Below are 24,778 nucleotides of genomic sequence, written 5' to 3'. Positions count from 1 at the left end.
TAACCTAACCCAACCTGACAAAACTCAACCTAACCCAACCCAACCCTACCTATCCTAACCCAACCTAGCCTAACTTAACCCAACCCAACCCAACCCAACAAGGCAAATTTTTCCTAGGTCTTTTTTATTTCTATAGGCTAAAATTAGATCTCAACTTCCTGGCTTGGGCGAAACGGGAAAAATCTTTTGGGCGAAATTATACTTTTTGGGGGTTATGGGATTGGAGAAAATGGGAACTTACCAAATGATCAGCCTTAGAGGTAAACAAATACCGGACTGCCAGGCTGTCTCTTACGCAACAATGATAGCCATTCTCGTTTATGAGAAATACTTCCGTGTCCAGTGTGGGAAATAAGGCGGTGGCACAGGGCAATGACCAGTTTAAAAATTAACCCGTGTAACAATAATTTATTTGACCTCCCTAAAAATCAATGTAAATATCGCTTTAGATGTTTTTTTAATATGTTAGCAAAACAAACTAACCCTTTATGAAGGCCCCCTTTTTTACTGGTTCTGGTCGCGTTTGGTTTTTTACCTGGTCTCGCGAAATCACACTCGCGACGTTAAAACGCGGGCACGAAAAAACTATAAACCTCGCGAAATCACATTGGTGACGTCAAAACGCGGGAACGAAAAAACTATAAAAGGAGGGGGCACACAATGGCTCTCTCGCTCTTGCTCTCTCGCTCTGCTCGCTGCCGCCACGCCGGCCGATGACCATCGTTCCAGGACCCGAACTCTAAGGACGTTAGCCGCAAGGCCCCGGGATGACCCGAGACGATCCAGCCGCCCAAGGAAGGATCATGTTGGCGCCAAGACGGAAACGCTGCTAGTGCGCGCAAAATACTTTGAATATCGTGTCGAACAAAGGGTCCGGTAGGCCTGGAAATTTAACGCGCGGGATAACTATGTCGGAACGACGGGCAACGCCTCTTCAAGAAAACCATGGTATCGTACTTTCGATTTACTTAACATAAGAGCTCTTCGCGATTATTGACCAGAACCAAACCAAACGTTTATAGTGAATATTTTAGTAGTACTATGTTAAACTGTAATTTTTTAATTTTATCAATGCTGACACTGTTAAATATTAAATATTAATTCCCCTAGACAACCGATCAATTATTATTATTACTAAACTTATATCCATGCATCAAAATAGTGTCGCATTATGGGGGTCAGTCCTCTGGGATCAATAATTGAAACCCATTTTAATTTTAAACGTAACGCTAAGAGTAATGTCTTGTAGAAGGAATGCTAGAAAGCATGTTTTAAAATAGTAATTTGAAGTGATGCCCCTATTCATAATTTTTTTATTTATTGTTGTTAGTTAAAATTACGTGGTTAACGTAGGTTTTATTTTGTACGTGGTTAACGTAGGTCTTTTTTTTAACTTGTTATACGTGGTTAACGTAAATTTTTGTGTAGTTTTTTTTAATAGTTGGTCACTATTTTTCTAGCATTGAAACAGCCCCGTATTTTATAGGTATCCATGGTCATATGGTTTTATTTCGGTTATCCGAGTTTTTAGTGGGTCAAAATTGCTACGTTTTTTTTGTCTAAATTTAGTAGTTCGCAAAATTTTATTCACAGTCTTATTATGATTCATGTCAGATCACGCCCTCTGTAAACCAGTTTTAGGTAAATTTTATGCTTGCGACGAATGTTATCAGGTGCATATAGCTCAGCAAATTAGTGCCCGAGAGTCTCGATCCCTTAAACGCAATTTAAATCAAAGCAAAATGGCCGCCGGAGCCAACAATGCGGCGGGAGCAACGGGAAACCCCAATAGTGACCCTAACGCAGCCATTATCAGAGATCTACAAGATCAGATAAATCAGTTAACTGCCCTTTTAGCCAATCAAAACAGCGCGAATAGCGCGCCAAATAACCAAGCAGGTGCAGGTAGTGCTAACGCGGGAAACGTGGTCAACGTGTTGCCTTCTTCATGGGCACCCCCAATTTCTACCCCCTCTTTCTCTGGTAGTTTCAACGAAAATACCAAAGAGTTTTTGCTTAAGGTTAGGCAGGTACTGGCGTCCCGCGATTGTCCAGAAAACTTGTTTGTTAAACACTGGATCCCAACAATGCTCACAGGTGCAGCTCTCGAATGGTTTCATACAAAACCCCCCTTTGCCGATTTTAACTCTTTTTCCACCGAGCTTACTGCCGAATTTAACGCATATGCGAATGATGACGTAATTTTAGAAAGGTTAGATTATCGTATCCAAAAACCTGGCGAACCAGTCGCTAATTATATAGAAGCATTGCAAGGTATAATGAGAAAACTAACTGAGCCTCTCTCGGTTGCTGCCCAAATTCGCGCTATTAGGAAAAATTTAAACGAAGATCTTAGGGTTAATTTAGCAACAAAGAAATTTACTTCAGTTAGGGAACTTCTAGCTGATGCAGTATTAATAGAGCAAGCCAAGAACTCGCGTAGAACAGAAAAACCCAAAAACGAATCGGCCGCAAACAACGCCCCCTCTAACAATGGTCAACGCGCTGCAGGTACCCTCGAATGCTTTAAATGTGGAGGTCCTCACTTTCAGGATAAATGTAAGAGATTCAATAGAAATTCTTGGGCTCCAAATTTCTATCAAAACAACGATAGGCAGGATTATAACAGGCAAACGTTCTACCCTAGTCAAAATTTCACCCCCCGCTTTAACAACCATAGAAATGGTGTAGTGTGTTATGAGTGCAATGAACCAGGTCACACCAGGACGAGTTGTCCAAAACTAAGGGAATCGAACAATACCAATCGAAACACCCCCCAACCACCTGTACAGGGAAACTCCCAGCAGGGAAGGACTCCAAACCCGGTTCCTTCCCAGCCTCGACAATAAACCCTTTATCTTGTTATACGGGATCCACCAAGAAAAACACGAAAACAAATTCTAAGAAATCAACAACAAATCCCAATTCAAAATTTAAATTGCAAGCTAATAAAATTAATAGTAAATCTACAACACTAAATTCTAGTTCAGATTATCAGAAAAACCCTTGTTTAGCAAAAATTACAATTAAAGTTAATGGTTTAAATTGTGTAGCACTTGTGGACCCCGGATCAACTTTTACCCTTATAGATGACCAGTTTCGTGATAAAACAACAAACATAGTTAATAAAACCAGTAGAATTAAGTTGGGTATAAAACTTGCGAATAAGACTAGAGTGACTTCCACAGGTAGTGGCATTGCGCAACTTCAACTCCCAGTACTGTTTATTTTGTTAAGAATTTAATTTTTCCATGCATTCTGGGTATGAATGTATTACATACGGATGGTATGATTTTAGATTGTGGTGAGATGACGTTTAGTTGGAAAAATTCCCCTGGAGAGAAGTTTCAGTTTCTGCGCGATTACCCCAAACACGTTCCCAATAGTTACTTAGAATCTAAAGTAGTCTCTCTTAGTGCTCAAGCGATAGAAATAGATGAAACCGAGCTAGAAAAAGCCTTGTCATTGGCAGAGGTTATGCCCACACAGGGGTCAGAACTTGAAAATTTAGTAAATGAATTTAAATGTTTATTCGCTAAGAAACCTGGTATAACTAATATTGCAACCCACTATATCAATACAGGTGATGCATCCCCCATTTCATGCGCCCCCTATCGGTACTCTCCCCTTAGACGAACGCAAATAGATAACATCATAAACGAAATGCTAGCCGATGATTTAATAGAACCTTGCTACTCCCCTTGGTCCTCCCCTTGTATTTTGGTTTCCAAGAAAGATGGATCTTTTCGCCTGTGCATAGATTACCGCCCACTGAATAACGTAACAATAAAAGATAGTTACCCCTTGCCACGAATAGACGACATTCTCGATCGCCTAAAAACCCCTAAATACATAACAACATTAGACATGAAGGCAGGGTACTGGCAAATTCCCTTAGATGAAGGTAGTAGAGACAAAGCAGCCTTTGTTACCCATAGAGGCCTCTTTAGGCCAAAAGTCCTTATGTTTGGGTTGACATCCGCTCCAGCAACCTTTCAACGCATGGTTGATAATTTATTAGGACCACTAAGAGATCTTGGTGTTTGGGCATACCTCGATGATATCATTGTAATATCACCCACTTTTGAGGAACACCTGTCAACCCTACAAAAGGTATTTTCCACCCTTCAACAAGCTGGTCTCACTATAAAGGCTAGCAAAACAAAGTTCTGTCAGAAAGAGGCAAAAATTTTAGGGCACGTAGTTTCGGAAGAAGGAGTGAAAGTAGACCCCGAGAAAACCTCCGCCATTAGCGAACTCCCCGCACCCAATACAGTAAAGCGGTTACGTAGTTTTCTCGGTATGGCATCATACTACCGACGTTACATTGAAGGCTTCTCCACCATAGCTGAGCCTCTGAATACCCTCTTACGCAAAGACACCCCCTGGAATTGGACTTCGGTCCAACAGGAAGCCTTTGACCGTTTAAAAACCCTACTAACGTCCGCCCCTATACTATGTCCCCCTGATTACACACAATCGTTTCAGGTCCACACAGACGCTAGTAACACCGGTCTAGGTGCAGTTCTTAGTCAAACAATCAATGGTAAACCAGTTGTCATTCAGTATATAAGTAGTACCTTAAACAATGCAGAACGCAATTATTCGGTAACCGAGCGTGAATGCTTGGCAGTGCATTGGGCAATTAACAAATTCCGACCGTATATTGAAGGTAGTAAAGTAGAGGTCTTTACTGACCATTCAGCTTTGCAGTGGTTACGAACAGCTAGGGATCCCACGGGCAAATTAGCTCGCTGGCGCTTAAGCATAGAACCTTATATTTCGGCCATACGTCATGTGCCCGGTAAGCTTAATGAGGTAGCGGACGCGTTATCTCGTTCTTCGGAGGAGGAGACTGACTCGCTGGTCGAGAAAGAATCCAACCCCGATGACGCACCTATCCTGGCATCTGTCGCGTGCAGCGAAACCGCCATTGACTTTGAGGAGGACGTCATCATCAAAGCTCAATCGGCTGATATTAAAATTAATGCTATTAAACTTTATTTAACTAATCAAACCGAACCCACGGACAATAAGTTGAAGGAATATGTTAAGACCCACGCACCCAAATGTACGATTATAGAGGAAATTGTTTATCGTGATATTTTAAGGAAAGGTACCTCGGACAGCTCGTATAGAATTTGGATCCCAAAGGAATTAGTCCCACTGGTGTTACAGTTGAACCATGATTTAAAGATTTCAGGGCATTTAGGAATATTTAAAACGTTGAAAAGAATTCAGTCCCGTTATTATTTTGAGAATATGACTCATTTCGTTACCCATTATGTAAGATCTTGTAAACCATGTCAGGCGAATAAAAACTCCCAACGCGCTCCAGCAGGCCTTATGAAATCAGCCGAACCGTCCGACCCATGGCAGGTAGTGTCAATCGATTTGAAAGGACCGTTTCCTGCTAGTAAAAGAGGAGCTACCCAATTGTTAGTAGTTTCTGACCTTATGACCAAATGGGTTGAGTTATTTCCCTTAAGGCGAGCCACCACGAAAACTATAGTTTCAAAATTAGTCGATGAAGTTTTTACACGGTTTGGAATACCCTCTACAGTTATTAGCGACAATGGTAGCCAATTCGCTAGCAAAATTATGACTTCCGTTTGTAAAGAACTGGGTATTAACCACCGGTTTACGTCATTTTACAGTCCACGCGGAAACCCAGTAGAAAGGTTTAATAAAACGTTAGGTACTATGTTGGCAACATATGTGGAAAACCATAGGGAATGGGATGTCGGAATTTCGCAGCTCGCGATGGCATTACGTACCGCACCCCAGGAAACAACCAAGTTCACGCCTGCATTTTTAAATTTTGGGCGCGAACTCCGCACCCCTTTTGATATAACCCCAGCAGTCGACCCTCACTTAAATACCTCTAAATCTAATATTGTTGAGCAAGCCGCAAGTATTCAGGAACGTGTAACGTCCGCACTTGAGCAGGCAAAGGATAACATTTTAGCAGAGCAGTCAAGGCAGTCTGCCTATTTTAATGAGAAAAGAAGAGATGTTGAATTCTCTGAAGGCCAATTGGTCTGGCGTAAGAAGCATAATCAGTCTTGCGCAGGTGAGAGAATAGCTGCCAAATTATTAGCTAATTGGGATGGGCCTTTCAAAATTCATAGGAAATTAAGTCCTCTCACCTATAGATTAGCTACCATACGCAATGGTAAAGTTTTAAAGGGCACGTACCATATTACGCAATTGAAGCTCCATAATTCTCGCGATAGCGAGATGGAACCAGTTCATGCCCCTGAAGTTAACGGCGGTGAAGCCGGCGATCTTGTTCGCACTATTCAGTTCCCCAGGTCTAGTTCCCCCGATTCCATGATAAGTGACCAACTATCGTATCGCAGGAGGCTTAGGCCTAGGAATAGGATAACTAATAGAGTAATTAATACTCGGAATAATTAAATATAATTCATGTCGGATTTAAGAAATTTTGTTTCAGTATGATTTAGAGTGGTTTTCTCTTGGTATAATCAGATAATTTAGTGATATAGAGTGGTTATCTCTAGGTGTAATTTAGTATGATTTTTTTTTACTGCAGTATTGTATAATTTTTTATAGGATCCTTGTATATAATATCATGATTTGTTTAACTTATTCTTAGTTTTTGCTGTTCATTTATTTTAGATGTTAATTTGTTTTTGATATATTTTTTTGGCATCACTTCGTGCAATTTTTTTTTCTCTCTCGAACTGTATAAGAGTTTTTTTTTTGTAAATATGTTTTCTTATCGAACGAGGTCGTTCGAAGCCTAGTGGAGGGGACTGTAACAATAATTTATTTGACCTCCCTAAAAATCAATGTAAATATCGCTTTAGATGTTTTTTTAATATGTTAGCAAAACAAACTAACCCTTTATGAAGGCCCCCTTTTTTTACTGGTTCTGGTCGCGTTTGGTTTTTTACCTGGTCTCGCGAAATCACACTCGCGACGTTAAAACGCGGGCACGAAAAAACTATAAACCTCGCGAAATCACATTGGTGACGTCAAAACGCGGGAACGAAAAAACTATAAAAGGAGGGGGCACACAATGGCTCTCTCGCTCTTGCTCTCTCGCTCTGCTCTCTGCCGCCACGCCGGCCGATGACCATCGTTCCAGGACCCGAACTCTAAGGACGTTAGCCGCAAGGCCCCGGGATGACCCGAGACGATCCAGCCGCCCAAGGAAGGATCATGTTGGCGCCAAGACGGAAACGCTGCTAGTGCGCGCAAAATACTTTGAATATCGTGTCGAACAAAGGGTCCGGTAGGCCTGGAAATTTAACGCGCGGGATAACTATGTCGGAACGACGGGCAACGCCTCTTCAAGAAAACCATGGTATCGTACTTTCGATTTACTTAACATAAGAGCTCTTCGCGATTATTGACCAGAACCAAACCAAACGTTTATAGTGAATATTTTAGTAGTACTATGTTAAACTGTAATTTTTTAATTTTATCAATGCTGACACTGTTAAATATTAAATATTAATTCCCCTAGACAACCGATCAATTATTATTATTACTAAACTTATATCCATGCATCAAAATAGTGTCGCACCCGAAGGGGGGTCAGTGGCCCACGGGAAAATTCAAGGGTAACCAGAGTCCAGACATTAACTCAAATATTTTAATTGTCCAATTCCTAAGTTTAGCAGACGACGTGCCCTGGTCAATTATTTTAATTTTAACATCAATTTCGAGCCCAGTTGCACATTTTTGTATACACTCCTAGGTTGAGACTAGAGAGAGTCCAGAGAGATTTTTTTTAGAATAGAGACCGACCACGGCGTCTAGGCTGGTATATAGCAGTTCTGTAGGAGTTTAGAGAGTCGGTACTTGTGAGACGTCACACATACGAATGACTGGCAGCTTAGCCCTCTCGATCACGCGCTACACGACTCAAGTTATATAGCGCGAGCAGCTTGCGTCCATGAGCGTGGATCGAGTGGGCAGGCAGAAACTTTGTCTCAGTTCGACTGTTACAACGAAAACCGAAAACCAGTAACATAAGTCGAAGCTATTGAATATCAGTAGAAATGATTCTAGATAATCCTCAGATTTATTTTAAATATTTTATACTCAAAGCCAGGGGATAAAGAAAGGCCAAAATAATTTTAGTATGGAAATTTGATGTTTTCAGTGATAAATTAATCTCATTGGTGATAACTGATTAATTGGTACCTGAAAGCATTAGTAACTAGCAATATTAGGTCCCTTATGCTTACGCTCCACTATATTTATGTTTCTGCTTAGTGCAGATTTTAAAAATGCAACAGTTTATAACAATTTTAATTAAAATTAAGACTGAAGGAACAGATATTAATAAAAATGTCTTAGTGGACAAAGACTAGAACAAGTACGAAAAGTTGGGAAACCCAACGTATTACCTCTCCGTGTCGAGATGACTATCACTACCCCCTTAAACAACCTAAATATGCATCTATCGCTTTTTACACACACAAATATTTACTGGTAGATAAATTGACAACCTACAAGCAAAGAAAAATTCTCAAAAATGGACCCCGCAAATTTAAAAGGTCTATTTTCAACTAGGTGGGCGTATCTGATTAGATCTAAAATATATATTTTTGACATTTTTGGTCTGACTGTTATCTACACCTAGATGGTTTTCAGTCAAACAAACAAGGAGCATAAACACAATAGTGTGTAGAACCATGGTTATATCGAAGGTCATTACGCTTTTTTTTAGAATTTTATTGATATTCTCGGCGTAATACAAAGACATACTTATTACTCTTTGTAGTCACTTTGTGGCTTTTAAGCGTTCTGAATATGAGTAGATAACTGAAATATAATAGCCAATGTTTTTACTATAAGCATCGCCTAAAGAAATTGAATAATTAAAGTGATGTGAAGCGAGACTTAAATATGTTGTTTTTTAGGCCTCACGTGTCGATTAACAGTGAAAAAAATATATATCAATAATTCGATTATCTCTCTTAATTATTTTTCATATGAGGATCGCTCAGGAGAAATGAGCAAAGATGGCAGAAAAGCTAGGGTATAACATTCTTTTAATAACTGTGTACTTTACTATTGGAAACCAATTTGTCTACGCCCTACTCGTTGTGTGGTGTATGTCTTTGGGAAATGCAAACCATTTTTTTTCTTCTCTTTTTTTAGTAACACTTTTGATAAAATCGGGAAAATACTGTTTGAAATTAAAAGTGATTTTACATTAGTAAAACCATTGCTAGGGTAATATGGGGAGCAATGAAGCTTCTGAATATAGAATTTGGTGGAATTTCGTGCACTTGCGTTTGGTTTGTGTGAAACAATAGACAAGCTGTGCCGTGGAAGTTCGTACGTTCAAGATGACAGTTTTGCTAATATGAGCAATGGCATCTGAAACTTTGAGTTCAGAAATAGAAGTATCCCACTGAAACGAATTATGAGTATGATATTTAATGTGAGAAAAGTGTTAATGAATCATACCCATATTCGTCACAATTCGTGGATGGTGACCCCTAGGCATCCAGGGTAGGGAGACCCCATTTCCGTTCCTAGTTGGACTACACTGTAAAAAAAATGGGATTTTGACGTGGTGTATTTGTACCTTAAGAAGTATTTTCTTTAAAAAAAACCTTAAGGTGCTTATTCCAACCCTAAGGGGTGCTAAAACAAGCCTATCGTTGTTATCGAGGTGCCTTTTTGGCCCCATTAGTATATTTTTGGGTTTTTGAGGGTATTTATTTGTACCGCCAATGGAATTATTTTCGTTAAACGTAACCGGCGCATGCGCGATGCGCCAACGTGAAATAAAATCACGGCTTCGCGCAGGTCACGAGATTAGCGAGATAAAAATTCAAACTAGGCCTAACGGTTAAGTAGTTTTGCCGACGTTGATAACCGTCCGTAACAAGATTAAAGGAGGTAATAATTATCTTTAACATCTATTTTTTTGCGTTTCAAATTAAAATTATTCCGTATTTCAGTCGTCTTTGAGGAAATATTTGAATGCTGATAGAACTTGGATGGAAGTGATGGACAATGAAATTGATTCTTTACTCTGGTAAGCCCATGACTAAGTGTATTTTTAATTCTTAAAAGGCAAAAATTAAACGATTTGTTGTATAAACTACTAAAGCAACATTTTGGAAAAGTTGATAACTAACAAGCTAATTAACAATTATTTGGAAAAGATAGCAATATTTTGGGGTCAAAAACTAGTATATTTTATATTCAGTTGACAACAAAACAGGCATTCATAAATTGAATGTCTTATATCTGTTAGCGTTATGAGAATTTGCTTTGGTAGTAATTTGAATTAAACTTAAGTAATACTACTAAAAAGGTAAACTACAGAATCTACTAAACAAAGTTGAAAGTTCCTTCCAAGGAGAAAATAATGGATATCTAAATAGAGTGCTTTAAGAAAGATCACTAGGTTTGACGATAATATTGTGTCGGTTTCAGAAATCAGCATCATTTCACCACCAATATTGAGAAAAATATCGAACTTCCTCTCGGCTGCTCCCATACCTCTATGGCTGCTACTATTGTTCTAGGACCATTAATAAATATGTCGCGGGAAAGGCATCTAGTCTCTTGAAACCAGTGTTGGGCAAATTGGGAATGACTTTGCCCAACCAAGCAGGGTTAAATTCGAGGAAAGAAATACAAATTCGCCAATTTCCCAACCACTGCAGTCAAAACAGTTGTCAGTTACACAGCAGCAACAGTAGAAAAAAAATTGGACTACTATGTCCCAGAATTGATATATTTACCTATATATGTATAACTTAACATTTAACGTTAAGCTTTAAGGGCTTCAAATTTTTTATCGAACCTTATTTTATTTATGCATTCCGCTATTTGTTTCTAAATTAAAATCATCCATAGTTATTGACTTTCCAACCATTCTTCTTAACGTAGCTTAAAGGATCCAGAAACTCTAGCAGACCATGAGTGTGTGTGTCTGTATGGCCAGGGCCGGCGTCCGGCAATAAGAAAACATTCTAATAAGACCCCCTTTTCTACTTTGACTGGAAAATTTATAGGACACTGGACTCAGGAGTGTGCAAAAAAATGTGTCGCATCATCATAGTTAAGCTATCAGAACTTCTGAAAATTTATTAGTGGAAATGTCCAGTGACCCACTTAGTTTTAAATGGGAAATTTTTAACTCAATTTAAAAAACAATTTCGGGTTGTTCTTGTAGCAAAGGAAGAAGAGGAATGGACTGACACCCTTTAGGGTAGGATTGCCCTTTACGTGATCCATCCAACTAACAATGGTTTGGAAAAAGCCGTCAAATTATTGAGGAATGTTTTTAGTTTACTCACCATTATTTTAGAAAATGTGTCAAATCCGTGGGGTATTTGTCAAATGTAAACGGGCTTATTTTGGGAAAATGTGTCAAATCCTTGGTGAATTGGATTGTTTGCGAAAAAATTTCAAATAAAAAGTGTAGAGCTATTGCAAACCATACTTTGGAAAAGGTGTCAAATTATAGGGAAATTAGCAAATGTCAAGATCAATATTTCAGAAAAGGCGTCTAGTTTTTGCAACTATATTTTGGGAAAGATGGCAGATTTTTTTGACCAACTTGCGGCGGCCCAATAATTTTTTTACTATATTTTCGGAATCCTCACAGTCCAATTAACTAGAAACCATTTTTAGTTGGATGAGTCACGTAAAGTGCAATCCTAACTATCCTACCCCTTTAGGCCTTGGTAAGAACAGAACATTAGACCAGATCATTAGAATTACCCATTTTATTTCGATTAGAACTTAATGTTTTTAAGAAAGAATAATTATTTTTGGCCTGGAAACCAAAAGTTCAAAATGGTCAAATAGACATGAACAAAATGGTTAAACAGGGAGATGTTACGCAAGGAAGTTCGACAACTGGGGAGGGGTGAATAGAAATGTTCAAAACAGTTGGGCAAATCTTTCTCAAATAATACTTTGATTAACCGATTATAAATAAAAATAGAACTAAATCAGGTAATCATTTTCGGATATTTAGAAAAAAATTTGGAATAAAAATAATTTTTCCAATCTAACATTACATAAAGCAATTAAAATAGCTTTTGGTACGAAATTTAGCAAAATTATATTTTTATTTTAAGATAATTAGAAATATTTTTGGATTTAAAATAATATTTTGAGCTTAAAATTATTTTATTTATTTACAGTGATGGGAATTTTTGAAAATAAAGCTAAGGGATGGCGGATAAAATCAACGATTGAATTATATCGACTACGGAACAGTACAAATAATTTGTATCATCTCAACCAACTTGTGGCTTCTTTGGATCAACTACAAGACAAATCGAAGTCATCTGTTCAACATTGTTAAACCTGAAAGTACTGTTTTAAGTACCCATCTCAAGTAACCATTTTTGAGAGGGAGGGCTTCATTTAAGATCAACAGTAGGCTATTCGGATTCTATAAATGTGAAAGGTACCCTTATGTGACCAGGATTGTAAAGTTTTTCTCGCGTTTCCGAGATCAACAATGAGAAAATTTTGCCATGTTAACAGTGCATTTTCTAGAGGTTTTTTTTGTGAGCGAGTGAGAAAGAGTGTCGTCTGATGAGTTTGCTGTGCTGAGCTCATCATGCTTTCTTACTTCACCAGCCTCTAGAAAATGCACTGTTCACACTCATTGTTCATCTTGGGAAAGCGAGGAAAGAAGTTGAAAAAAATTCAACTCTCTTTGCTCGGCATAGCAATAGGGTGCTTCCGAAATGACGTCACTCTTTGTTGTGTAGTCTGCTACTCTGTGGAAATGTGTTTTCGGTTTCGCTCGTTCTAATCTCTTGAAATTATAGTGATAAGTATATTGAAGGGTTTTAAAATATCGTGCAAAGTTTTAAAACGAATAGTTCTTAAAAAATTCCTTGCTTTAGTAAATAGGTGTATTATGCACGAACAAAATTTTCAACCCTTCAATATACCTCTCACTAAAATTTCAAGAGATTCGAACCAGCGAAACCGAAGAAAACACATTTCCACAGAGTAGCAGACTACTCAACAAAGAGTGACGTCGGACAAATGGAAGTCGGAATACTCCTCTTGCGTTTATTTTTGGCGCATGCGCAGTCGTGTATTTGTATCATGCGCTCCCTTTCTTGCTCCATGTGCCATAGCGTTAAACCACGTTTGCGTTAAAAAGTCATGGATGTTGAAAAGGATTTGGTGAAGTTAAACATAAAGAAGTTAAGAGTTTTATGCACGAATTTGGGAATAAAATTCAAAAGCAAATGGAAAAAGGCGGAATACATCAACGAATTAAAGAAAAAAATAAGCGAAAATGGTGAAAACGCTCTCAGAGCTCAGCCTCTGGCACACGGTGTTGTAGATAAGCCTCGGTCATATAGTTTAGAACTTCCAGTACAAGTTCCAGATACAGATAGTGATGGAGCAATTTTGCAAAAAATGGATAGTACTTTCAATTATTTTCAAGAATTATGTTCCAAGTGCAATGATGCAGAATGCTTATGTAAAAGAAAAGCTTCGACACCCATATCAAAGCCAGAAAAAAAGAAGAAACCAGAACTCTGCTTAGGCACAGGGGTGCATTCATATTTTCAAGGTTTGTTAAATGTTCTAGTTTTGAAAAATGGGCATGATTTATAGTTTCTGATTATGTTATTATTTTTAATGACTAGAAATTTGTGGTCAAGACGCTCCGCAACCTGACTCTATATCAAATTGGAATAAGGATCCTACTCCATCTACAATTCCAATGATTACAAGCGTAGAAGTTTACGATTATCTCATTCAAAGAAAGTCTGTGATAGACAATACCTCAAATAAGCATTTCAAAGGTTTTGAGAAAGCAGTCGCGCATCTTGAAGCCCAAGATATTGTTGGAGGGCTAGAAACTAGTCTTGTGAGTTTATTAATTTATTGTGTGGCCCAGTAATTTAATTCATGCTATTAATATCTTTCTTTTTTATTGTAAAAGGTTTATAGCCAATTCTTATATATAAAGTCCAGATGTTATCCATCTATGAAGGCCGAGAGCTACCGAGTTGTTGTGGTACTAGACAGCTTGGATCGAAATATTTGTGGAGGAGCTTGTGAATGCACAATCGGGTACGTTAATTGACTAAAAAGTACTTAACCCTCTTACCTTAATAACAATATTAACCTTTATAGAAAATCTGGGGCATGCAGTCATGTTGGAGCCTTGCTCTTATATGTGGAAAATTATACGAAGTTGAAAGGCGACGAATTTAAGGTGTCATGCACTTCACGACCTTGTGCTTGGAATGCTCCGAAAACTAGGAAAATGGTCTGCAAACCATTAACAGAAATAAGTTTCAACAGGCCCCGATTATATGTGGAAAAAAAGCAACAAACAGATACTATCATTTATTCTAAGTTTGACCCAAGGCACCCAGAGGATAGAGTTAGTGATCCAGAGCGTTTAAAACAAGCTATTTTAGACCTTTCGAAAATTCATCCGAAAACAGGAGCATTGCACTTTTGGGATTTAGAAAGCTCCATAGAAGAAACTCCTTCAAACATGAACTTAGAATTAGAAACTACAGTTCAACTAGACGAAGAATTAGAAATCCATCACGATCTACAACAGTTAATTTATACGCCAGGTAAGATAATATTGAACCGTTGAAACTTAAGTTCTCAAATCAAAATGAATCATCTTTTATTTAAGCTATGATATACCGTGATATGGAAGAAGATTTGCGTAATGATTTTGTTAGCCATCAAGTGGTTACTCAAGAAATAGTCGAGTTCATTGAAAATAAAACTAAAGAACAATCAACGAGCAATCTTTGGAAAGAACTAAGACGAGGAAGAATAACCAGTTCTCTATTTGGACGAATATTGAGTTGCCGAGAAAAAACGTTTCCCTCTTCTCTTGTAGATACAATTTTAAATCCTTCAAAACTAGATAGGTAAATATTTCACAATAATAGCTGGAAATGAAAATAATTAGTTTTTATTTTCATTTAGTTATGCCAGATTACCTCCTGCAATGGTACGCGGGCAAAAATTGGAACCCATCGCGAGAGAAGCTTATGAAAAAAAATTCAACGTTACTGTGGAAAAGAGTGGTTTGTCACTCATGTCAGAATACGCATTCATTGGGGCAAGTGGTGATGGCATAATCACAGACGCAACTGAAGATACAAAGGGAATATTGGAGATAAAATGTCCCTGCTCTATAAAGGGAACAGATATAACAAAAATGAAAATTTCTAGTATAGTGGATTCCTTTCCCTCATTCTGCCTTCAAAAGAAAAATGGAAAAATTACATTAAGTAGAAAATCTCCTTATTACGCGCAGGTCCAAGGTGAAATGGCAGTGAAGAAATTAAAATGGGCTGATTTTGTTGTTTATAACGAGTCATCAGAGGATGGTATTTTCAAAGAAAGAATTTTATTTGACCAACCGTTTTGGGAGAATGAGCTTTTACCAAAAATATTACGGTTTTTTACAAAATACATAACACCTTTTCTGATAAATGAATTAGATTGATAGGTTGTAAACATGTAACTCAAGGTCCTAAAAATTACTAAAATGAAAGTTCCTGAAATAAAAGTCATTTAAAAAAAATTAAACTAAAGGTTCATAAATGTTTGTCAAATAACAACATACAGCAAATATATCACTGCTTAATTTAGCTAAAGTAATTGGCATATTACCATCAAAAATATGAAATTTTTTAGTTCTAGCTATAGCCCTTTCTACATGGATTCTGAGTTCAGCTATTCTCCTGGTTTCGATAATTTCTTTTTCTGTAAATTGTGGCCGATCTTTAAGGAATGGTGGCAAATTTAAACCACATTTCTTTTCTTTAAGCAAATCTTCAATTAAAAATCCTTTGTCTGCCATAACATTATCACCTTCATCCAACAATAATATGAGACCAGAATCTCTCGTTATTACTTTATCCGATACTCGGCCACCCCAACCATCAGATACGAATGATACCACACCGCCAGGGGTTATACCAACTAAAAATTTAAATGTATTGTGACTTTTATAATTAGAGAAGGTCATGTTTTGAGTTTCTAATGATTTTGGGCGTTCTATGAATATTTCTGTGCAATCTATTATAATTCGGGTTTGTGGATATTTTAAAAAACATTGCGGCATATATTTGTCGACCAAAGCTCTTGTAGGGAAGGGAAATAGTTCTTTTAGTTCCAACTTCATTAGCTTTATCCATGTACAAAATATTCGAGAATACGTTGTGCTGGAGATTTCAAACCGATCAGCAATGTCTTGGTGAAATAGTCCGACTTTAAGTCTCATCATAACTGCGAGAAACTCATCCTGCAGGGCAAGTTTACGAGTCCTCTTACTAGAAGTTTTGGTTTTTTCCTTCGCACCCCAATACGTCATTCTTTCAGCTTTTGGCTTTAGAAACCTTTGAAAAATAAGGAAATTGATTTATAAGCTCTTTTCAACGTCTTAATTTTAACAACTTACGTAAAAAGCCACATGAAAATGTTGAAACTTGGTAACCCAGTGTAAAATTTCGTCATTTCGTCATTGTCTCTAATTTTATCAACTCCCCAAGCCTTCTTCTGTAATTTCCGCATTAGTTCCTTATTTTCTTCCCGTAGAGTTCTGTTTTCAATTTCAAGATCAATGTAATCGGTCTGAGATCCTCTAGAATAATAAACTCTTTGTTGATGCGACACCGAAGCTGAATCTGTTTGAATGTCGTCTGTATCGTGAATGTCCATCTGTAAAGTTGCTGTACTAGAGATCTCCAATGTTTCTTCGAGACTTGTGACGGAGAATGGCGACACTATTTCATCCTGTATGTTCATGCCAGAATCCATATCTTCTATCGTGTCCTGTCTCACAAATTCTATTGAGTTATCAGTTACATGGATTGTTTCTTCCAAGCTTATATCTTTGCTACAATAATCGTGAAACTGCAGGGAGAGGTTCAGATTCTGTTGATGTACTAGTTTCTCTCTAAAACAGTTATAGTTTTCTTCCTAGAAAAATGAAACCCCTTATATTATTTCTGAACATGACCAAGGCTTAGGTGATTAAACATTTTAACGAAATTTTCGAAACTTACCCTTTTTTTACTTCTTTCCAGACACCGGATCGCCCTACGCTTAGCTTCATTAAGTTTTGCATTAGATATTATCCTATTTGAAGGTATATTGAGTGATGGAATCCAATCCGGATCACTTGGCTCCCAGCCTGGATAACCAGACACAAAATGACGACTACACACCCGCGAACTTGGCAACGGTTTCCAATCTTTTCGATTAATTATTCTTGCCCAAAGACGAGTTCTCTTTATAGGGATGCGATGGAATTTAATATTTCGGGTTCCGAATTTGCTCCTACAACCAACAAAACTACAGCAAACCATTTTAACTAAGTTTAAAATGAAGTACTTAAACGCATCCTAGCTCTCCATAGAAAATACTAGCAAAAATGCGCGCCGAAAACGGAGAATGATACAAACACGGTTTGGCGCATGCGCATATTTCCCCCCCTTTCCTCCCCGATTTTTAGCGCAAATGGTGTATGTAAACAAACTTCTCTGACTTTTTTCTCTCTCGGTTGCGCCGATTGCGCATGTGCGCCACGCTCTTAGAGAGCCACTGGCACTGGTAACGGAGAATTTGGTCTCTCCGAGAAACGAATTGAAAGCGCGACGTAGAGAGAGAACTGCCTGCCTGCCTGCCTGCCGTGCCTGGTATATAGTGAGAGGGGGAGGAGGGAGACGGGCGTCTCGCCCGGAGAGGAGAGAGAGAGGAAAGAAATGTAGTTTAAATTTCGCGGGCTTTTTGAATGCAGAGGCATAGTGAATTGATAGAAACTACTTCCCCTTTCCTCTCTCCCGAGCGAAGGGTCTTTGAGAAGGGGGGGAGGGAGGGAGGATGGTAGGGGAAAAACACGTTTATTGGGAGAGAGAGCCTTCAGCAAGGAGGATATTTAATACTTGGAAGAGGGAACTATACTGGAATAGAAAATAGGAAGCCTCTAGCGCGGGCGGTAGGTACTCAACCGCGGGACCAAGTTTGGTTGAACGTACTACTATAGTGGCGCCTAGTGGAGATATTTATTTAGATTTCGTCTGCTTTTTACGTTAAAATAGGTGTGGCTGTTTTGCGACCTGTAGCCTGTAGGGCATCGCGCAACCTTGGCGCAACGGTTAATGGTTTTAAAATGGGAAAGTATTGTTGTTTTGAAACCTGTAAAAGCGATTATAGATATCATAAAGATAGAAAGTTTTACGCTGTACCTAAGCCAGGAAAAAATAATTCTAATTTAGAACTGAGTAAAATATGGGTTTCGAGAATCAATCGAAAATCGATTACTGTTTGGAATTTAAAAAAACATCATTACGTTTGCAATTTGCATTTTGTTGATAAGAAAGGACCAACGAAAGAAAATCCATACCCATCCGCTTTACATGATCAGGAAGAAGCCAAAGAGCGAGCACCTTTCTTTCAACTATGTGTAAACAAAAATGGAAATAAGAGTTACTCCGCTTACTCAAGTGACCAAATTATTGAACCTGCTCATTCAACTATGACGGAAGTACTGGAGCTAGTAAGAATTTTTTATATTATCTAGGCTATTTTCATGAGATGGAAAACCAACGGTGCTAGTTTCTTTTCAAAATATTTCTCTCCAGGATAAAACCAGAAATGAAATCACACCAATCACCATTGATGAAATACTTCAAGACAAAGCTGAAGCTATCAGCACTCCCGCAAATCCAACGGAGTTCAATTTTAAAGACTTCAAGGCTCAATTATTAGAGCACCAAACATCCAGTACATTTTCTTGGGCAGTTTCCTGTGAAACTAATACCTTGAGCCTTTGGAAAAAAAGTGAAGGTGTCGTAACAATCCAAATAGACATTTCTGATGCAATGGGAATCAAGATTTTTATATTTGACAAAGAATTAGACACGAATCACAAACTCCTGGCTTCCCATGGATCTTACATATCAACTTTTGAAAGGTTTCTCAATTTGTTAGATCAGTTAGATTTGAATTGGAGTGCCTGTTGGGGTGTTACATCAAACATCTTTCAGCCATATTTTCATACAAATATTCGTATGGCTCATTACTCTCACAAATCTAACAGCCTTCGTTCAAATAATTGTGAATATTTAATCTCTAAGAAAAAGAAAAACCATTGCCAAAAATGTAATTTATTGCAAAGAATTTTGATGAAACGAGTTAAGCGCAAAAAAGCCCGAACTGTTTTCCCGAAACAAACAAATCTAAAGACTTTAAATTCTCAAGACGTCAGAATTAGATACGCCGCTCTAAAGGTTAAAAACAAAGCGCTATACAGGAAAAATAAGTCATTGTTAGCCAAAATCCATAAATCAATTGAGAAGGATGGGGTAGAACTAACTCAGGAAGAAAGCAAAGAAATGCAAGAGACAATTGAGCGTAATCCTTTTGAAAATCCTGGAAAATTTCAAAGATTCTTTTTACAACAGCAGCTTCGCTTGGCCAATTCTAAAAGCAGTAGACCCAAAAAGTGGCACCCTGCTATAATACACTGGTGTATGTACATAAAGAGCAAATCAGCTAGCACTTATGAAACTTTGAGGCAAGCATTTACACTTCCAACTCGAAGGACACTCTACAACTATTCCAAAGACCTTGGAACGGACAGTGGCTTTAAGAAAGAGACTATTCATGAAATGCGAGAGGCCATCAAATATGAAACTCTTAGTGATCATCAGAAATACTTTGCTCTTATGATTGATGAAATGAGCATTAAACAAGATCTAATATACCGCGTTAGTAATGGAGAGATTGTAGGCCTCATTAACTCCAACGAAAGCCAGAATAGGGCTCGGGGATCGGTTAACTATTATTCGAATAAATTAACATACTAAAATTTGTAAAACGAAGATTATACAGAAGTATTTTGTCTCGATTTATTTTGGAAAAAGGTTGATTGATGCAATTATTAATCGTAAGTATTTTTTCCGAAAAACTAAAATTTTCAACATAATCAGAAGAATTTTACTCAAAAAAGTTTTTTTGCGATACGTTTTATTCGATTTCGAAAAAGAAATTATGATCCATATGATTCTTGATACAAATGTGGTTTTGGTTTCATTTATCGATAAGTAATTGGACGAGTAACCGCCACTATAATTTTTTTATGATAAAATCTGATCTTTTAAAATTGTTTGAGCTCGTTATTAACGAAAAAAAGCAAAGTTTTAATCACTGACAAATAATTGTATTAAAAAACCTGATAATGATATGAACTATCAATATAAACATTGTGATTGGCAATATTTTCAAAAGTATATAATACTTCTCTTCGAGAGAAGTGTACCACAAAGCGTGGTAACATAAGAACATTAAAAGCAACGTTACTAAACCGAATCACATACGCGATAAATAGTACCCTCATCACTACTCAATTAGCAATTGAGTAGTTCCTAAGGCGTGCACTGTTAAAAAATATTGTCCAAAATTGGATGTAAATGGATCCAAACGGCTGACTCTGAGACAGCACAGTTTTTAATCTATTTTTGGATAACGTAACTAGTGTCCAAAAAGGGAGGGTCGAACGATAAGCCAGATTTGAAGCATCATCCAAAATTCGATCCAGAATCATCTATTAAGGGATCGATTATTACCCAGAAATGGTAAAGATATTATTCACACATCAATCAAACCCACATTGGACAAATTTCAAACCAATATAGGACTAAAATCAAACCCTCATTGGACAATTCTAACCGATATTGGACTAATATCGAGCCCATATTGGTTTAATATCTAACCGACATTGGACAAATGTCGAACAATATTGGACTCATATGAAGCCAATATAGAGGCTAGATTTTTAATTTCACCGAGTGATGATTGTTTTGGAAACGTTCCGTTCTCGACTTATTCATCAGTCTGTGTGTTTGTTGGTCTGTCTGCCTGTTGTTACACCCCAGGGGATCGCGTTCGCAGTTTCATAATCTGAACAATAGGGTTCTCAATTTCGGATCGTATTCACAGTTGACGGGTATCTGAAAAACTGTACTGAGCACTATTCTATTAACTGTCATCAACAATCTAACTACACCATTTTAAGGTCTTTCAGACACTCGCGAAAGAGGCATACTCTAGGAAAAACGTCTCTTAAAACGATACAACTAGAAGTATAATAAGTAACTTCAGATAAAAATAATTAATATCATATAATTTTAATAAATTATTTGAGAAAAACTTCTCTTAACTGAAAAATCTGTAGTCAAAGTTAGTAAAGGACGAGTAACGAAGATTGGGTAAGAAGTCGATAGACTGGATTCAGTTAATAGTTTGTATAAAGCGAAAAATTGAGACATTACTCCACTGTATCATGAAACTCTTTCCAAAGTTAATATAGGATGAGTATTGATATCGTTAGTTAATAAAAACGGAATAGAGAAGTCGTTTTCAACTAAATGATCAAAATATGTTTCGAGTGTGACCTTCTGAAATATAGTTGGCGGTAGGGACGAGTGGATTTTTACTTCTCCTGAGAGACAGGCTTTGTACCTGACGTGTCTGTCTGTGTTTTGTTTTATCTTCTGCAATTGTTTATCAATAAAGAGAAATGATTGCATATCTAGGTAAATAGGTATGTTGGTGATCCTCAAATATTATTTCACTTCCCCTTTTTACTTTAACCCTTTTATATTACACTAACCCCTCTTTGTTCGAGTCTAGGGCGTTTATGTTGAGATAATATGGATGGGTTTCGAACACATCCATTTTCGAATTAAATCCAGCATTATATATTATCCCCTTCTGATGTTACACATTAATTGTTGTTGCTTTTATCGTCATTTCGACGATACGGTAAGCGGTATCACGAGATCCCTATGGCGAAAATATCACAGATAGAGTCGGTGTCCCCTCATATCACCCAATCTCATTTGTCCCAATCAGAAGAATTTAACCCAAATCATATATTCCTGATTCACCCAAATGTATTTCTCCCAATTCCCGTTTGCCACAAAAGGCGATAACACAGGAATTTGGCACGAATAACATACCCGTTTTATTAATTCGTATTTTCCATTAAAAAAGCAATATTTTAAAATTATTATATAAGAGACTGTTGATCAGTGTAATTTATTAAATATGGAAGTCGAATGGCTGAAAACTTCGAAAGGAAAATATGCCCCCGTAATTCTGAGTTAGGGTTAGGTAGGTTAGGTTTGGTTAAGTTAGGTTAGTAATATTTTATAAATCATTTAACTATGGTACGCCTTTTCCAAAATATCGATGTTTAGGTTCATTGACTTCCCAAATAATACGCCTTTTCCAAAACATTAATGTTATGTTAGGTTAGGTTTGGTTAGGTTAGGTTTGGTTAGGTTTGGTTAGGTTAGGTTTGGTTAGGTTAGGTTTGGTTAGGTTAGGTTAGGTTAGGTTAGGTTAGGTTAGGTTAGTAATATTTTATAAATCATTTAACTATGGTACGCCTTTTCCAAAATATTGATGTTTAGCTTCATTTACTTCTCAAATAATATGCCTTTTCCAAAACATTACTGTTAGGTTTGGTTTGGTTTGGTTAGGTTAGGTTAGGTTCGATTAGGTTAGGTTAGTAATATTTTATAAATCATTTAACTATGGTACGCCTTTTCCAAAATATTGATGTTTAGCTTCATTTACTTCTCAAATAATATGCCTTTTCCAAAACATTACTGTTATGTTATGTTAGGTTTGGTTAGGTTAGGTTAGGTTAGGTTAGTAATATTTTATAAATCATTTAACTATGGTACGCCTTTTCCAAAATATTGATGTTTAGCTTCATTTACTTCTCGAATAATATGCCTTTTCCAAAACATTACTGTTATGTTAGGTTAGGTTAGGTTTGGTTTGGTTAGGAGGACGTATCTTCCTCTTTGGAGCGGTTATACACTTCAAGTAAGTGTATCCCTTATGTTACGAAAAAATAAATAAATAAATAAAACCATCAAATTCTACTCTATTTGAGTCTTTTTGGGTATGCAATATTGGGTTAATTGGGATAGGCGAACTGGGAATTGGGTTGAATGGGAATTGGGTAAATGGGAATTGGGTGTTTTAAATTGGGTGAAATGGGGGGTAACCATAGAGTCCACTAACGTAATAACTATGGCTTTTTGGAATTGGGTTTTATCGAAAAGATTGTAACAATAATTGAGTTTGGCTATCTGATCATAAATAACTGATACGGAGATAAGCGTATACATGTTAAATTCTAATAAAAAATATTAGTGACAATATTCCAGATGAAAGTCTACTTCAAAAAAATGATTTGCATATTTTTTACAAAGCTTAAATTACAAAATATTACGCTAAAAGTTAGACTTCAAAGCAAGTGGATTTTATAACATAAAATATTTTTAATTTAACCGAACGTAGAGTACGACCCTTTTTTCTACATAATTTTTTTTCGAAAAATTTTGTCGATTGCATACATTTGTCGTTTAAAATCTTACTAAGATTATTCAATCTCAAAAAATATCATCTAAAATTGTTGTATTGTTTAAACGAATAAACTTCTGAATAGTTTTCGATTATTTGTAGTTAATCGTATTTTCCGAAAAAATCGACCAAAAAACCCCGAGCCCTACACGCCGATAATGTCTTTGAGGAGGAAACCCTGGAGATGTCATCATCTCAAATGTGGTAATGGGGTCAGTTTGAGTAATTTTCTCAGTGGTATCAAACACACTTTGGGTCCATTTATGACACATTTCCCCCTGGCTTGTTTTCAATAAACATATAAATATGTATTAGCTAACAGCATAATAATTACTGTGAAAAAGAGGGTTGGGGGCCTTAAAAACTTACTGCAGTTTGTCAAGTAGGAATGTCACAAATTTATCATTTGGTGATCCTATTCCCATACCCCACCGATTCTTCTCCGTTGTCCATCTTTCAAAAACTGCTTTACTAAGCTTTATTCTATGGATAGGTTCTGCAAAACATAATGGATTTCTAATTTGTCAGACAGTAATTGGTTTAGTTAAATTTTTTACCTTTAGTCGCCATAGTAAGTTTACTTATAAATGAATTTCCAAAGCCAAAATTTCCAAGTTTCCTAAGCCTTGGTCAAAACAAACGTTTCACTCACTGTGATATTTTCCTAAACTACAAAAATTTTTCTAATATTTCAGTTACTAGTACTATTAATTCTTAAATTATGTTATGAAAATTATAATAAATGTAACAAAAAATTATAATAACAGCAACAAATTCGTGTCAACTTTATATTCAAATCGTAACGAACTATAGTCTAGTACAGCTCTCTACGACAGCAAAGTTAGAATGAATTTCAAACTTAGAAAACCGTTGCGAAAACCGGATGAAACCGAATCCTGAAAGAAAAAGACGCGACAATATACCCTAAACGGACGCCCTACGCGCGGGTTCTAGCAAGCCATGATTGATATTGTATTGGACAGTCCAGAATAGGGTCTTTGTATGACGTCATATAATTCAGCCAATCGTGGGGTATGGACTTTTTTGGAAATCCTATACAACACTGTCTTCTCCTGGCGCCATCTAGCGTTCCAGATCGGTAATAAACGGCGCCGACGTAACCTTTAAGGCATATCACATGGGCAACCATTACAGTTTGATTTCCGTCATGTTGTAGTATCATCAATTTGACTTATTTGCAAAGCTTTTCCAACCATCTAACAGCGATAACTTGAAAATGGTCCAAAGAAACATTCAATTTACAGTATTTTAATACCTGCAGCTATATGGCTACTTAAAACTTTTGCAGCTAGATTTAAGTCAGATAAGCTAAACTAGCAGCTGTAGTGCAGCTCTT

The 24,778-nt window shown here is 37.1% G+C and overlaps 3 protein-coding genes across 4 annotated transcripts; 1 reads left to right on the top strand and 2 right to left on the bottom strand.

Annotated features, from left to right (window-relative positions):
* The first annotated feature begins 13,036 nt into the window (after positions 1-13,036).
* Positions 13,037-15,566, top strand: LOC149672211 (uncharacterized). Of its 2 annotated transcripts, XM_089840414.1 has the most exons (7): positions 13,037-13,561; positions 13,638-13,861; positions 13,937-14,067; positions 14,131-14,585; positions 14,651-14,894; positions 14,953-15,200; positions 15,287-15,426. In XM_089840414.1, exons 1-7 carry the CDS (start codon positions 13,144-13,146, stop codon positions 15,295-15,297), a joined length of 1,731 nt encoding a protein of 576 aa, XP_089696540.1. In that variant the 5' UTR covers positions 13,037-13,143; the 3' UTR covers positions 15,298-15,426. The 2 variants fall into 2 exon arrangements, with proteins under 2 accessions (XP_089696540.1, XP_089696539.1); XM_089840413.1 differs by having other exon boundaries at positions 14,953-15,566.
* LOC149672210 (uncharacterized) lies at positions 15,360-17,497 on the bottom strand. Its single transcript, XM_089840415.1, has 3 exons — positions 17,043-17,497; positions 16,436-16,956; positions 15,360-16,373 (listed from the first exon to the last, which is right to left on the bottom strand). The coding sequence occupies exons 1-3, from the start codon at positions 17,343-17,345 to the stop codon at positions 15,557-15,559; spliced, it is 1,641 nt and encodes a 546-aa protein (XP_089696541.1). The 5' UTR covers positions 17,346-17,497; the 3' UTR covers positions 15,360-15,556.
* A 5,677-nt stretch (positions 17,498-23,174) lies between these two features.
* LOC149672209 (uncharacterized) lies at positions 23,175-24,168 on the bottom strand. Its single transcript, XM_089840511.1, has 3 exons — positions 23,979-24,168; positions 23,791-23,917; positions 23,175-23,703 (listed from the first exon to the last, which is right to left on the bottom strand). The coding sequence occupies exons 1-3, from the start codon at positions 23,989-23,991 to the stop codon at positions 23,514-23,516; spliced, it is 330 nt and encodes a 109-aa protein (XP_089696637.1). The 5' UTR covers positions 23,992-24,168; the 3' UTR covers positions 23,175-23,513.
* Positions 24,169-24,778: the final 610 nt, after the last annotated feature.

This window comes from Phalangium opilio, unplaced genomic scaffold, assembly GCF_054372755.1.
Source record: "Phalangium opilio isolate 3A_F unplaced genomic scaffold, DU_Popi_V2 ptg000054l_1, whole genome shotgun sequence".
Classification (NCBI taxonomy): Eukaryota; Metazoa; Arthropoda; class Arachnida; order Opiliones; family Phalangiidae; genus Phalangium; species Phalangium opilio.
This window is presented reverse-complemented; position numbering and strand designations above follow the sequence as displayed.